A 13257-nucleotide genomic window follows, 5' to 3' on the forward strand; every position below is an offset into this window, starting at 1 on the left:
CCAAACATTTCAATGTTTTCTTTCACTTCCCCAAATTACCTTTTTTCTTAGTTGTTTAAACAGACTGATCTTTTTTTCTTTTCACTATAAATTTTAAAACCTCTCCTCCCAACTCCCCATCAATGTAAACTGTAAACATTATTGGAGAAATTTCCCCAAATACCCCACACTCCCTTTTTCAGTGAGATAACAAATAGAGCCCACTTTAATTGCCATTATTAAAATTTTGAATTAACATGCCCTTGTTGCCCGTACTTCAGCCCATTATAAGTCGGCAACATGATCCTTGTGATCCTGCTGAAAATATATTTTTGTATGTAGAGAACGCTTAGTCCTGATTGATCTTACGAATGATTAAGTTTCCTACTAAATGTATACATTTTTATTTAGTTCGCATCTGAATATAAAAAATTATTTTTTCATATGCAAGACCAAAACCTTTAATTAAAATTTAAAATTTTGTTTTTGTTTCATTTTTTTTTCTAGAAAAATGAAATGAATTCCTTTTTGTAATAGTTACTGCTATTGTGTATTATTGCATAACACTTTGCCAGGGCCCTTTCAGTAGATCACGTAGCTTGACGATAGTTGTAACTGTGAGCCGTTTGTTATTGTTCTGCGATCAGCAGAATTATTTCCCATCTGTAACGCACACTGATGAATCCAACGGGCTTATAAAACTTAACTTTTACTTATATATTGATTACCTTTTAATCTGAAATAAATTGTCAGTTGCCGGGGTTCTCTGATATTTGCCTAGGGTCTTTTTTTTTTCCCTGTTAGAACTTTTTCGGGTTAAAAACTCATTCTTCTATTTCCCTTTTTATTTTGGCATTTCCATTATTGTTGGCAACATTTCGCATTTTTTCCCCCATTTTAAAATAACAAACACTTCAGATGATTGTTTTTGTAGATGCTAACTTTCATTAGCTGATCAAATCCTGGACTTGTTTGCTTTAGTGTTTTAAATGTCTTCTTTTTTTTCATTACATTTAACTTTACTTTCTATCTCATCTATAGAACTTCTGAAAAATTTTTTTAAACAATTTTATAGGCCTTGAGGATGGGGGGATGATATTTTTTTTGTAGTGTTGTATATGTAAGATGTTAAGAATATTATTTTTATGACTTAATACAAAAATACCATGACTTACTTAAAAAAAAATTTTTTGTTTAAATACTTAGTTTACCTGTGATCAATCCAAATGAGAACAGCCAAATTTATCGGTCTTAATACAGTACTAATCAATGTGTTTTATGACTGTGTCTGTCACATCTCTCTGCTGGTGCCCTCGGCATTTACGCTTTACTTGGTTCCTACTTAACTTGAGATTTATCCAACACCTTGTGACCAGCACATAAGGAACCTTTACGGTGAACTTTGACACAACTACAGCACAGAAATAATTCGTGACAATCAACACAGTATTTTATCACCTTTTCAGTGTTCCTGCCTTCATTTTCTAACACATTGAACATTAATACGTAAATATTTCATCCGAAAGAATATCCGTATCAATTTTGTTGACCTGTTAGCCATTTTTTGTCTTTTCCCGGGACTTACGTTTGTTAGTTGATCTATTTACATTGTAAAATCTAATAAAAATAGTCTCTATTTCTTTCTCAGTTTATTTTTCAAAATTTAAACATTAATGGTACTCAATAATTAAGATAACTGAAAGCCTTAAGTATCTTCTACATTGTACTCCTGGAAAAAATATCAACTTCTACATTTTAATTTTTTCATTGATATAAATTCCTCTCCTATTGCTAAATAATATCTAAAATGATTTGACCTACTTTGGGTTTAACTTATCAAAGGTGCCCTATATACCTCTTTGCACAGCAAGGGTAAACTTTATCTGGTGAAACTTTTCCTTCAATACTAAATTGTTAAACTTTGAGGTATATAAAGTGTTTACATAGGGCTGGTTTAACATTTATACTATTTTAAATCAATATAACACGGAAGAATATCTAACGGAAGGAACTGATAAAAATAACTAACTTTATCTTCACCGGCAAAGCAAGTGGTTTGTACATATACATATACAAAGAAACTAAACTATTTTGGATAAAATCAACGAATAACCAAAACAAATACAAAAATAATCGGGGCAAACTAAGGATCAATTTTAGGATCAGGATCAATATTTGTAAACTGTATAACTGTAAAAATGCCCTTATCTTGCAAAAAAAAAATACAACAAATAAAATTAATTCTAAAAATTTCACAAACTTGCTATTGCAAGTCCCCTTTTTAGATATTGAAACTAGGAGGAAAAAAATGACGAAAATAAATTTTTAAATTCGATTTTCCTAATTTTTATCCTTATCTTAAAACTTTGGAACACAGGGCCTGGGTATTTTCATGTGGGTTTTTTTTGTATTTTTTATTTTTTCCCTTACTTTAATTAAAAAATTCCAATTTTAAAATTTTGTGGGACGTAATTTAAAAAGTTTTGGCTGAGTCATGAAAACCCTTTCGGGAATTTTTTTTTGTACATTGAGTTGTGCACCCGGGGTTTTTCGGGGATTTAATTCTGTTTTGTTGGGTATTTCCCTTGATTTTTAAAATTTTCAATTTTCAAATTTTGTCACATGTACTCAAAAAATGTTTTAATAGAGTCAATAAATGTAAGATATGTTGATCAAACAAAGTGAAATTGCACCTATTGGGTTCGCTTGGGATTTAATATTTTTGTTTTGAGTTATTGCACTTGATTAGTTAAAAAATTTGAATTTTCACCTTGTGTCCAAGCCTAGTAAAAAAGTTATTTGACCCTAGGGTCATGAACTTTACTAGAAATATTTGATTCAGCATGTGTAGTTGTGCACCTGGTTATTTCGTGTGGCTTTATTAAGTATTTGTAAAGTATTATCCCCCGCCGAAAATTTTCGGCGGAGGTAGGATAAGAAATTAGTCTCCGCCGTCCGTCCGTTCCGAAACCTCCGCCGTCCTTCGTCCGAAATGTCCGAGCATATCTCTAAAGTATTTGAGTTATCAACTTTAAACTCATAGTGTGATAGATCTCATTTGCAGGGGAGTCAGTGCACAAGAATGATAACTCTACCTTGCATTGATTTTTGAGTTATTGCCCTTTGTTATTTTTCAAAATTGATTTTTGTCAGAGCCATAATCCAAAAAGCCTATGAGATATTAACATGAAACTTCATAGTTGCATAAATCTCACTCAGGATGTGTGCAGTGCCACCCAAGAAGATAACTCTTCCCTTTCATTTAAATTTTTTTTTTTTGGGGGAGGGTTAAATGCCCTTTGTTTATTTTTCATACCTAATTTTTACCTGAGTGGAGCATAACTCAAAAAGTGTTTGAGATATCAACATGAAATGTCATAGAAGGATAGATCTTATTGAGGAGGAATGTTGTGCACAAGAATGATAACTCTTCCCTATACAATTTTTGAGTTATTGCCCTTTGTTGTTTTTTTCATGCTATTTTGTCCAGAGCTTATCTCAAAAAGTATTTGAGGTATTAACTTGAAACTTCATAGGTGGATGGATCTCATTGAGGAGGAGTGCAGTGCTAAAGAATGATAACTCTGCCCTGCATTATTTTTGAGTTATTGCCCTTTGTTATTTTTCAAAATTAATTTTTGTCCAGAGCATAACTCAAAAAGCCTTTGAGATATCAAAATGAAACTTCATAGGTGCATAGATCTCACTCAGGAGGTGTGCATTTCACAAGAATGATAACTGTAACTTTTATAATTTTTGAGTTATTGCCCTTTGTTATTTTTCATACTAAATTTTTTCAGTTCAATTTTGTTCTCAAAAAGTTTTTGAGGTATCAACTTGAAACTTCATAGGTGGATAGATTTTACTGAGGAGGGATGCAGCACACAAGAATGATAACCTACCCTGCATTATTTTTCAGTTAATGCCCTTTGTTATTTTTCAAAATTGATTTTTGTCCAGAGCATAACTCCAAAAGCCTATGAGATATTAACATGAAACTTCATAGGTGCATAGATCTCACTCAGGAGGTGTGCAGTGCACAAGAATGATAACTCTTCCTTTCATAATTTTTGAGTTATTGCCCTTTGTTATTTTTCATACCTAATTTTTACCTGAGTGGAGCATAACTCAAAAAGTGTTTGAGATATCAACATGAAATGTCATAGAAGGATAGATCTTATTGAGGAGGAATGTTGTGCACAAGAATGATAACTCTTCCCTATACAATTTTTGAGTTATTGCCCTTTGTTGTTTTTTTCATGCTATTTTGTCCAGAGCTTATCTCAAAAAGTATTTGAGGTATTAACTTGAAACTTCATAGGTGGATGGATCTCATTGAGGAGGAGTGCAGTGCTAAAGAATGATAACTCTGCCCTGCATTATTTTTGAGTTATTGCCCTTTGTTATTTTTCAAAATTAATTTTTGTCCAGAGCATAACTCAAAAAGCCTTTGAGATATCAAAATGAAACTTCATAGGTGCATAGATCTCACTCAGGAGGTGTGCATTTCACAAGAATGATAACTGTACCTTTTATAATTTTTGAGTTATTGCCCTTTGTTATTTTTCATACTTAATTTTTTCAGTTCAATTTTGTTCTCAAAAAGTATTTGAGGTATCAACTTGAAACTTCATAGGTGGATAGATTTTACTGAGGAGGGATGCAGCACACAAAGAATGATAACCTACCCTGCATTATTTTTCAGTTATTGCCCTTTGTTATTTTCAGCCATCAGTATTCACATAGGTTTCAAATCTGTAATCACTATAGCCATCAGTTTTCATTACCAAAAGACCTCTTAAAATGGAATTATTCTGCTCTACTACATATACATTCTTCCAATGAGCAAACACATTCGGCGGGGGATGGCCATGTTGACATGGCTCTTGTTGTCCTTGACTTAGTAAAAAATTGCAATATTAAAAATTTGCACACGTAGCTCAAAAAAATTTTTGACAAGGGGCATAACTTTACAGGCATGTTGATCCATTAAAATTTGAACCCGGGGTTTTATTGGCTTTTTATGTTTTGTCAAAATTTTTTGCCCTTTATTAGTTTCCCCTTTAATTTATTTTTTGCGTTTATTCCCTTGACTTAGTGAAAATTTGCAAAATTCAAAATGTGTCGTGGTAGTCAAATGTATTTAAACCCGAGTCATGAAAATTAGAGGAATGTTGGTCAGCATTTAAATTGTGTTTCTTTGTTTCCCTTTGGATTTCCCGCTTTTTAAGTTTGCCAGTATTATAAAGACCTTTCTAATGTTGTGTTATTTGTCCCGTTTGGTTAGAATTAAACCCGTGTATGTAGTTTATTTTTTAAAAATTTCTGTTTAAAAAGGCATATGTTTTCAGGCCAGGTTTTTTTAAATTATATTTAAGGCTTTGAACTTAAAAAAAAAATATAGTTTTCGAAGAGAAAAAGGCGGTTATATTGCTTTGCACTTGTCGGTCCGTCGGTCCGTAGACCCCAAATTGGTTTCCGAGTGATTACTAAAGAACCCCTTAGGCCTAGGAACTTCAAACTTGGTATGGTGATTGGTCATGACAAGTAGATGACCCCTATTGTTTTTGGGGTCAAAGGTCAAGTCACATTGGACCTTGTAAGCTACAAACGGTTTCCAATCAATAACTAAAAGAACCTTAAGCCTAGGAACTTCAAACTTGGTATTGTGATTTGTCATGATCAGTATATTGACCCCTATTGCATTTTGGGGTCAAAGGGGTCAAAGTCAAGGTCACATTTGACCTTGTAAGCAAAAACGGGTTTCCGATCAATAAGTAAAGAACCTTAAGCCTAGGAACTTCAAACTTGGTATGGTGATCGGTCATGATCAGTAGATGACCCTTATTGATTTTGGGGTCAAGGGGTCAAAGGTCAAGGTCACATTGACCTCTTGGGTAAAGACGGTTTCCGATCAATAACAAAAGAACCCTTAGGCCTAGGAACTTCAAACTTGGTATGGTGATTGGTTATAACCAGCAGATGACTCCTATTGATTTTGGGGTTAAGTGGTCAAAGGTCAAGGTCACATTGACCTTGTAGGTAAAAACGGTTTCCGATCAATAACGAAAGAACCCTTAGGCCTAGGGACTTCAAACTTGATATGGTGATTGGTCATGATCAGTAGATGACCCCTATTGATTTTGGGGTTTAGGGGTCAAAGGTCAAGGTCACATTTGACGTTGTAGGTAAAAACAGTTTCTGATCAATAACGAAAGAACCCTTAGGCCTAGGGACTTCAAACTTGATATGGTGATTGGTCATGATCAGTAGATGACCCCTATTGATTTTGGGGTCAAGGGGTCAAAGGTCAAGGTCACATTGACCTCTTAGGTAAAAACAGTTTCCGATCAATAACTAAAGAACCCTTAGGCCTAGAAACTTCAAACTTGGTATGGTGATTGGTCATGATCAGTAGATGACTCCTATTGATTTTGGGGTCAAAGGGTCAAAGGTCAAGGTCACATTGACCTCTTAGGTAAAAACAGTTTCCGATCAATAACTAAAGAACCCTTAGGCCTAGGAACTTCAAACTTGGTATGGTGATTGGTCATGACCAGCGGATGACCCCTATTGATTTTGGGGTTAAGGGGTCAAAGGGCAAGGTCACATTGACCTTGTAGGTAAAAATGCTTTCCGATCAATAACTTAAGAACCCTTAGGCCTAGGAACTTCAAACTTGGTATGGTGATTGGTCATGACCAGCAGATAACCTATTGTTTTTAGGGTCAAGGGGTCAAAGGTCATGTAACATTGACCTTGTAGGTAAAAACTGTTTCCGATCAATTAACTAAAAACGCTAAGGCCTAGGAACTTCAAACTTTGTATGATGATTGGTGGTGACCAGCAGATGACCCCTATTGAGTTTTGGGTCAAGGGGTCAAAGGTCAAGGTCACATCGACCTTGTAATTAAAAACGGTTTCTGATCAATAACTTAAGAACGCTTAGGCCTAGGAACTTCAAACTTGGTATGGTGATTTTTCTAGACCAGCAGATTACCCCTTTTGATTTTGGAATCAAGGGGTCAAAGGTCAAGGTCACATTGACCTTGTAAGTAAAAACGGTTTCTGATCAATAACTAAAGAACGCTTCGGCCTAGGAACTTCAAACTTGGCATAGTGATTGGTCATGATTGACCCTTTGATTTTGGGGTCAAAGGTCAAGGTCACATTGACCTTGTATGTTAAAACGGTTTCGGATCAATAATAAAAGAACCCTTAGGCCTAGGAACTTCAAACTTGGCATGGTGATTAGTCATGACCAGCAAATGACCCCTATTGATTTTGGGGTCAAGGGGTCAAAGGTCAAGGTCACATTGACCTTGTAAGTAAAAACGGTTTCTGATCAACTAACTAAAAACGCTTAGGCCTAGGAACTTCAAAACTTTGTATGATGATTGGTCTTGACCAGCAGATGACCCCTATTGAGTTTTGGGTCAAGGGGTCAAAGGTCAAGGTCATGACCAGTAGATACTTGAAACCCTTATTAATTGTTTGATCACTGGGTCAGAAGTCATGCATAATTACCTTATCACATGAATAATTGGCTGCTGATAGGGGGCATACATGTTTTACAAACATATCTTGTTTGTCTAAAATTGTTAAATGTTACACCACAATAATGACTACAAACTTGAATTACTTTTATTTGCACATGGTTTGTGTAGGTGCTGAACTTTAGACATCATCTTTATATATGTCTTTTTTACATGCTTTAATGAAAACAGTCACAAAATTGCTCTTATGATACTTCAATGCATAAAATACAAAGAAAATTGTTGGTTTTTCATGAATATGCTATATATCACACATCCAAGTGAGATAATATCTTCAATTTCACTTGGGATGGTGGAAATATTACAATTTCATCACTTTTCAATTGCTTGAAAGTGAAAAATTGTATTCAGTTAGGCCAAGAAATGCTTAAATTATCCGATTATTAAACCTGCTATGTAACTTGATTTCATCAATTTTAGGGAGGAGTTATTCTGGTATCTCACGACGAGCGTCTTATAAAGATGGTGTGCGAAGAACTCTGGGTGGTTCGAGACAAGAAGGTGGTGTCATTAGAGGGCGGGTTCCCACAGTACAAACAGATTGTCGAGGAAGAATTAAAAGCACAAGGCTGTTGATAAAGGCCACTGTCTTAGCCATTGTTATATTTATATATACAATATGTACCTTTTGTTGTACATTTAAACTACACAGATACAGTCTAACATGTGGAAAAAGGCCACTTTCAAAAGATAACTGAGGTTAAAGGCTGCGTTCAATAAAGAACAAAACAAATAATCTTTTATTAATGGCCTTAATTCAAAACTTACATTTGAACAATTAAAAGAGCAAAATTTATTTGCTTTGATTATTTCTCAAAATTTTTAATTGAGCAAAATACTGTTGTTGTTATGTCCTTCTGACTGTTACACCTTTTCTCATATAACATTGTAGTTTATTTTTCTTTCTCTCACTTACACATGCTGAAACCAACATTATTTATTGACTAGTGTCTTTAATATACAGTGTGTTGATGACTTATAAAACCATTATCCTTGGTAATGGTTTCAGGTCAGTTAGGTCAAGGTCATGAAGATTAAATATTTTCTTACAGTAATATCATGTTTAAAGTTTTCATTTTTAAAGGAACATAAGAAAGCCTCTGATGGTGATAATGATACTGTTGTTTTCATTTTCAAAGACTGGTTGTCATTTAAATGTCTGACTGTATTTAAAGGGACTCCACTAAGGTTTTTTGACATGATGTGACTGAAAATAATTTTTCGAGATAAATGTTCCATTTGATGTTGGTCTAGACCAATGACTTATGTGCAAACTTTCAGACCATTCGTGAACTCCTTTTTTCCAGAATAATTATTCTTATTGTGAAATATGACCCGACATTAAAAGGCGTTGTGACGCTTTTCACTCAAGACTAACACTATCACAAAAATATGATTTTCAATTTATTTTTGAGTTTCTTTCTAAACTCTTTTGCATATTTTTCTGCTTTACGTGCCCTAGCTTATCTGTGTAAAAATTCAAACTTTTTGTTTTAAAGTTTTGGACTTCAGTGGAGTTCCTTTGAAATACCAGTTCAGATTACATGTGATCTAGTTAAAGATGTTCCATAATTGAGACAGTTGGCATTTTACACTTAAACTCGCGTGTTTAACTTCATAAAATGATTTTCTTTATGTATACTATTATATTATTCAAGTTTTTTTGTATGATAATTAATTTAAAAACTTACACACAATGATTACAGTGTAAATTATTTTGTTCACAAATGATACACTGCCTTTACCCTTTTAAAGGGTAAGATAAGATTTTTTTTCTGTGATTTTTTTACATATTTGAATGTATATTTAAAATCATTGCTATTTATTACTTTCCAAGACATTTAAAATAGCATGCCTCCAGATAAAATGGCAATGTGCTTTTATTTTCTGTTTGAAAAACAATTCTGTGTTGTTTCAAAATAAATATCTTAGAAAAATGCATTATATCACTGTAAGCTATTTATAATGCAACAAGTGAAGTTCGCTTCTAAAAATAGAAGACCTTGAAACAAATCGTCTGCTTTACAAATTATATAGAGAGCGGACCTGTAGATTAGAGGTATCAAGGGATTTCTTTGATGTTTATGTATTTTATCTTCGGCAAATTTCATTTCCCACCTTTATTCTTTTGATTTGACAATTATATGAAATGATTTATCTAAAGGTAACATATTTAACCTGTAGAAGAATGAAGGCTTCTTAAAGTGAAGTGAATCTTTAAAAAATGAAACTTAAATTATAACAAGCTTTTTAGAAATGACTATACATACAGATGTATTCACAATCGTGCAAAATTCTTGAATGTATGCTATGAACAAAATTTGACATATCAAGTTTATGTAAGAATTAAATCAAATCTGGAGGCATGCTGCTTTAAGTTGTTTACAACAAAAAATGCAGAGGGGTGCCGTTTTGTTATGGGTATACATGTACTCAACATACTGTTAAACAATGATAATTGGGTGTATGTCACCCACACTTTGGTTGAAAATACTCCATAGGTCATAGTTCAGATGGGATATTTGTTGATTTTCCTTTTTATATCTCAAGACAGATCATGGCATACATTTTGTTATTGTTTCAATTAAGAATTATGTCACTAAATGGTATCTGGTTAGTAAAAGAAAAACTTTTAAAGCTCTCAAAAAGACTCATTATTATGTTTCAGTCCTAATGAAACAAGCATAAAGTATTGTTCATCTTGGTCACTGACTTAGAGCAAAGAAAAATCTTGTTAACAAATTTATTTAAAAAAATGCTTCCAGACAAACTATGAATCCCGAGTCAAACCCTACCTATGAATCCTTTTATGAAAATATTGGATTCCAGCAAAAAGTTTCCATTTCGTTCTAAAATGCCTAGTTACCATAAAGTTTTTGAAGTTTTGCTCTGAATATATATATAAAGTTTCCATGTGATTGAACCAACACTTGGTGTAAGAAATGCTTTTTATGGGATATCTATATAGGTTAAACACATTGATACAGAGTAATGTCTTCTCTACGGTTTTCTTTTAACAGTCAATGACTACTGGTTTAAGTTATCTGATCATAACAAGGAAACACAGTACTTTAAGGGGAGTTGTATCCTCATGGTTAAGGTGTCTGTCTCTCAACCCAGGAATCAAGGGTTCGAGTCCTAATTGGATCATTGACTCACCGCCATGTTTCCTCATATGACACCAGTACTGGTCGTACTAGAAAGTGATTAATATAAGCTGCAAGAACTTGTTTTGCAATTGAGATAAAATGATATGTTTAAACCTAAATATACAATATTCAGCAACAGCTGTCAGAAGGAAATGTTAAATTATTATTCAATAAGCAACAAATAATAAGTTTTTTTATTCAGTATAGATTCTAAGTACATAGTACAAGATTAACAATTTTGAGAAGTTTGTCTATAAATTTTAAATTACTATGCCGTGCTTACTAAGTTGTTGGTACCCTTTGTTGATTCTTGAATTTTACATGAAACCTGAAACTTTACATTGAAACATACATATTACATGATGAAAGTAATAACTTGATATTGATCATGCCTTACACAGTATAATTATGTGAAAACAAAATATATGTTTATTCTGTGATGAAGAAAAATAAATTTTACAAGCACGTATTTTTCTTTTGTGTTTTTTCCCCTTTGTTCAGCCAATAGGGCTACACATTTTTTTTGTTAATTTTAAGGTCCCCCTGCAAATACATTAGTTCATAAAAATTATAGAAAAAATCTTTTAGTATTAAGATTGTCTCCAGAATCCAGCAATCATTATTTACAGAGCAATGTTTTTTCTCAATTAGGGAGAGGCAATAACTTCTCGATTTTTGTAAACATTACGGCTAAAATTGCTAATTTAAGAAGCAATAAAGCTGGTTCAGATTTTTGAAAAAAACTGCACAAGAAAATTTCCATTGATAAGGCTCTGATTTTTAGCTCACCTGACCACGAAGTGGTCAAGGTGAGGTATAGTGATGGGGCTATGTCCGGCGTCCGTCGTTGTGCGTCGTTCGTCGTCAACAATTGGGTTGTTAACAGTCTAGAAGTCACAGTTTTGATTGGATCATTGTCAAACTTTGTCAGAATGTTTGTCTCAATGAAATACAGATCGAGTTCGAAGATGGGTCATCTCCGGTCAAAAGCTAGGTCACAGGAGCTAAAAATAGAAAAAGCTTGTTAACACTCTACTGGCTGCAGTTTTGATCCAAATATTCTGAAAATTTGTCAGGAAAGTTGTTTTAATAATTCCTAGGTCAAGTTTGAAGATGGGTCATCTCCGGTTAAAAACTAGGTCACAGGAGCTAAAAATAGAAAAAGCTTGTTAACACTCTACTGGCTGCAGTTTTGATCCAAATATTCTTGAAATTTGTCAGGAAGGTTGTTTTGATGATTTCTAAGTCAAGTTCAAAGATGGATCATCTCCGGTCAAAAATTAGGTCACAGGGGCTAAAAATAGAAAAAGTTTGTTAACACTCTAGTGGCTGCAGTTTTGATCCAAATATCCTGGAAATTTGTCAGAAAGGTTGTTTTGATAATTTCTAAGACAAGTTCGAAGATGGGTTATCTCCGGTCAAAAACTAGGTCACGGGAGCTAAAAATAGAAAAAGCTTGTTAACACTCTAGTAGCTGCAGTTTTGATCCAGATATTCTGGAAATTTGCCAGGAAGGTTGTTTTGATGATTTCTAGATCAAGTTGAATGATAGGTCATCTCCGGTCAAAAACTAGGTCACAGGCGCTAAACATAGAAAAAGCTTGTTAACACTCTAGTGGCTACAGTTTTGATCTAAATATTATGGAAATTTGTCAGGAAGGTTGTTTTGATAATTTGTAGGTCAAGTTCGAAGATGGGTCATCTCCAGTCAAAAACTAGGTCACAGGAGCTAAAAATAGAAAAGGCTTGTTAACACTCTACTGGCTGCAGTTTTGATCCAAATATTCTGGAAATTTGTCAGGAAGGTTGTTTTGATGATTTCTAGGTCAAGTATGGGTCGTCTCCACTCAAAAATGAGGTCGCATTGCCCAAATATGGAAAACCTTTTTAACACACTAGAGGTCACATTTTTGACTCGATTGTCATCAAACTTGGCCAGGATGCTTGTCTAAGATATTGCTGGGATGTGGTTGATGGGTCAGGGGAGCGATCCAGGGCCATCATGGCCCTCTTGTTTAGTGAAAAATCACTGCAGAAACTTCCTATGATGTTCATTTCTTGCATGAGTATTATATTTTCTGAATACTGCATTCCTAGAAAATTTTGTGGATACAATATTTGACGTTTATTTTATGATTGGTATAACTGCAGAGACAAATTTTCGTGCAAATATAATGACCACAAATATTGCAAATATTAATTCGCTGTGGTTAAAAAAGCAGCATACAAGGTTATGTCTATCGTAATGAAGTAATCAAAATACTTTACTATTAAAAGGTATCCATTTGACAGTCTTAATATTTACTTTTAATGCGATAGAAAACAGTGAGAAATTCAGCTGTGATGATTTCGTTGGTCTTGTCTGGTGTACAATGCTATTTTTATGCCCCCGGGCATATAGTAATTGAACCATCTGTCCGTACGAGGTTAACCTAGAACGGCAAGTTGGATTTTCCTTAAGTTCTACCTGTACCAATGGCTTCATAATTTACACACTTACTAATCCATGCAAGGTATATGATCTTGGCAAGTTACATAACTATGGCTTCCATTTGCACCAAGTTATGGCCCTT

The 13257-nt window shown here is 33.8% G+C and overlaps 1 protein-coding gene across 1 annotated transcript in view; it reads left to right on the forward strand.

Moving 5' to 3' along the window:
• The window catches only part of LOC132758186 (ATP-binding cassette sub-family F member 3-like), a 74019-nt gene extending 65267 nt beyond the window's left edge, over positions 1-8752 (forward strand). The window contains exon 9 of the mRNA XM_060749742.1: positions 7956-8752. Within this exon, the coding sequence (XP_060605725.1) occupies positions 7956-8111 (156 nt within the window). The 3' untranslated portion in view covers positions 8112-8752. The remainder of the gene's footprint in view (positions 1-7955) is intronic.
• The last annotated feature ends 4505 nt before the right edge of the window (positions 8753-13257 follow it).

Source organism: Ruditapes philippinarum, unplaced genomic scaffold (assembly GCF_026571515.1).
Source record: "Ruditapes philippinarum isolate M1 unplaced genomic scaffold, ASM2657151v2 ctg165_1_1_1_1, whole genome shotgun sequence".
Classification (NCBI taxonomy): domain Eukaryota; kingdom Metazoa; phylum Mollusca; class Bivalvia; order Venerida; family Veneridae; genus Ruditapes; species Ruditapes philippinarum.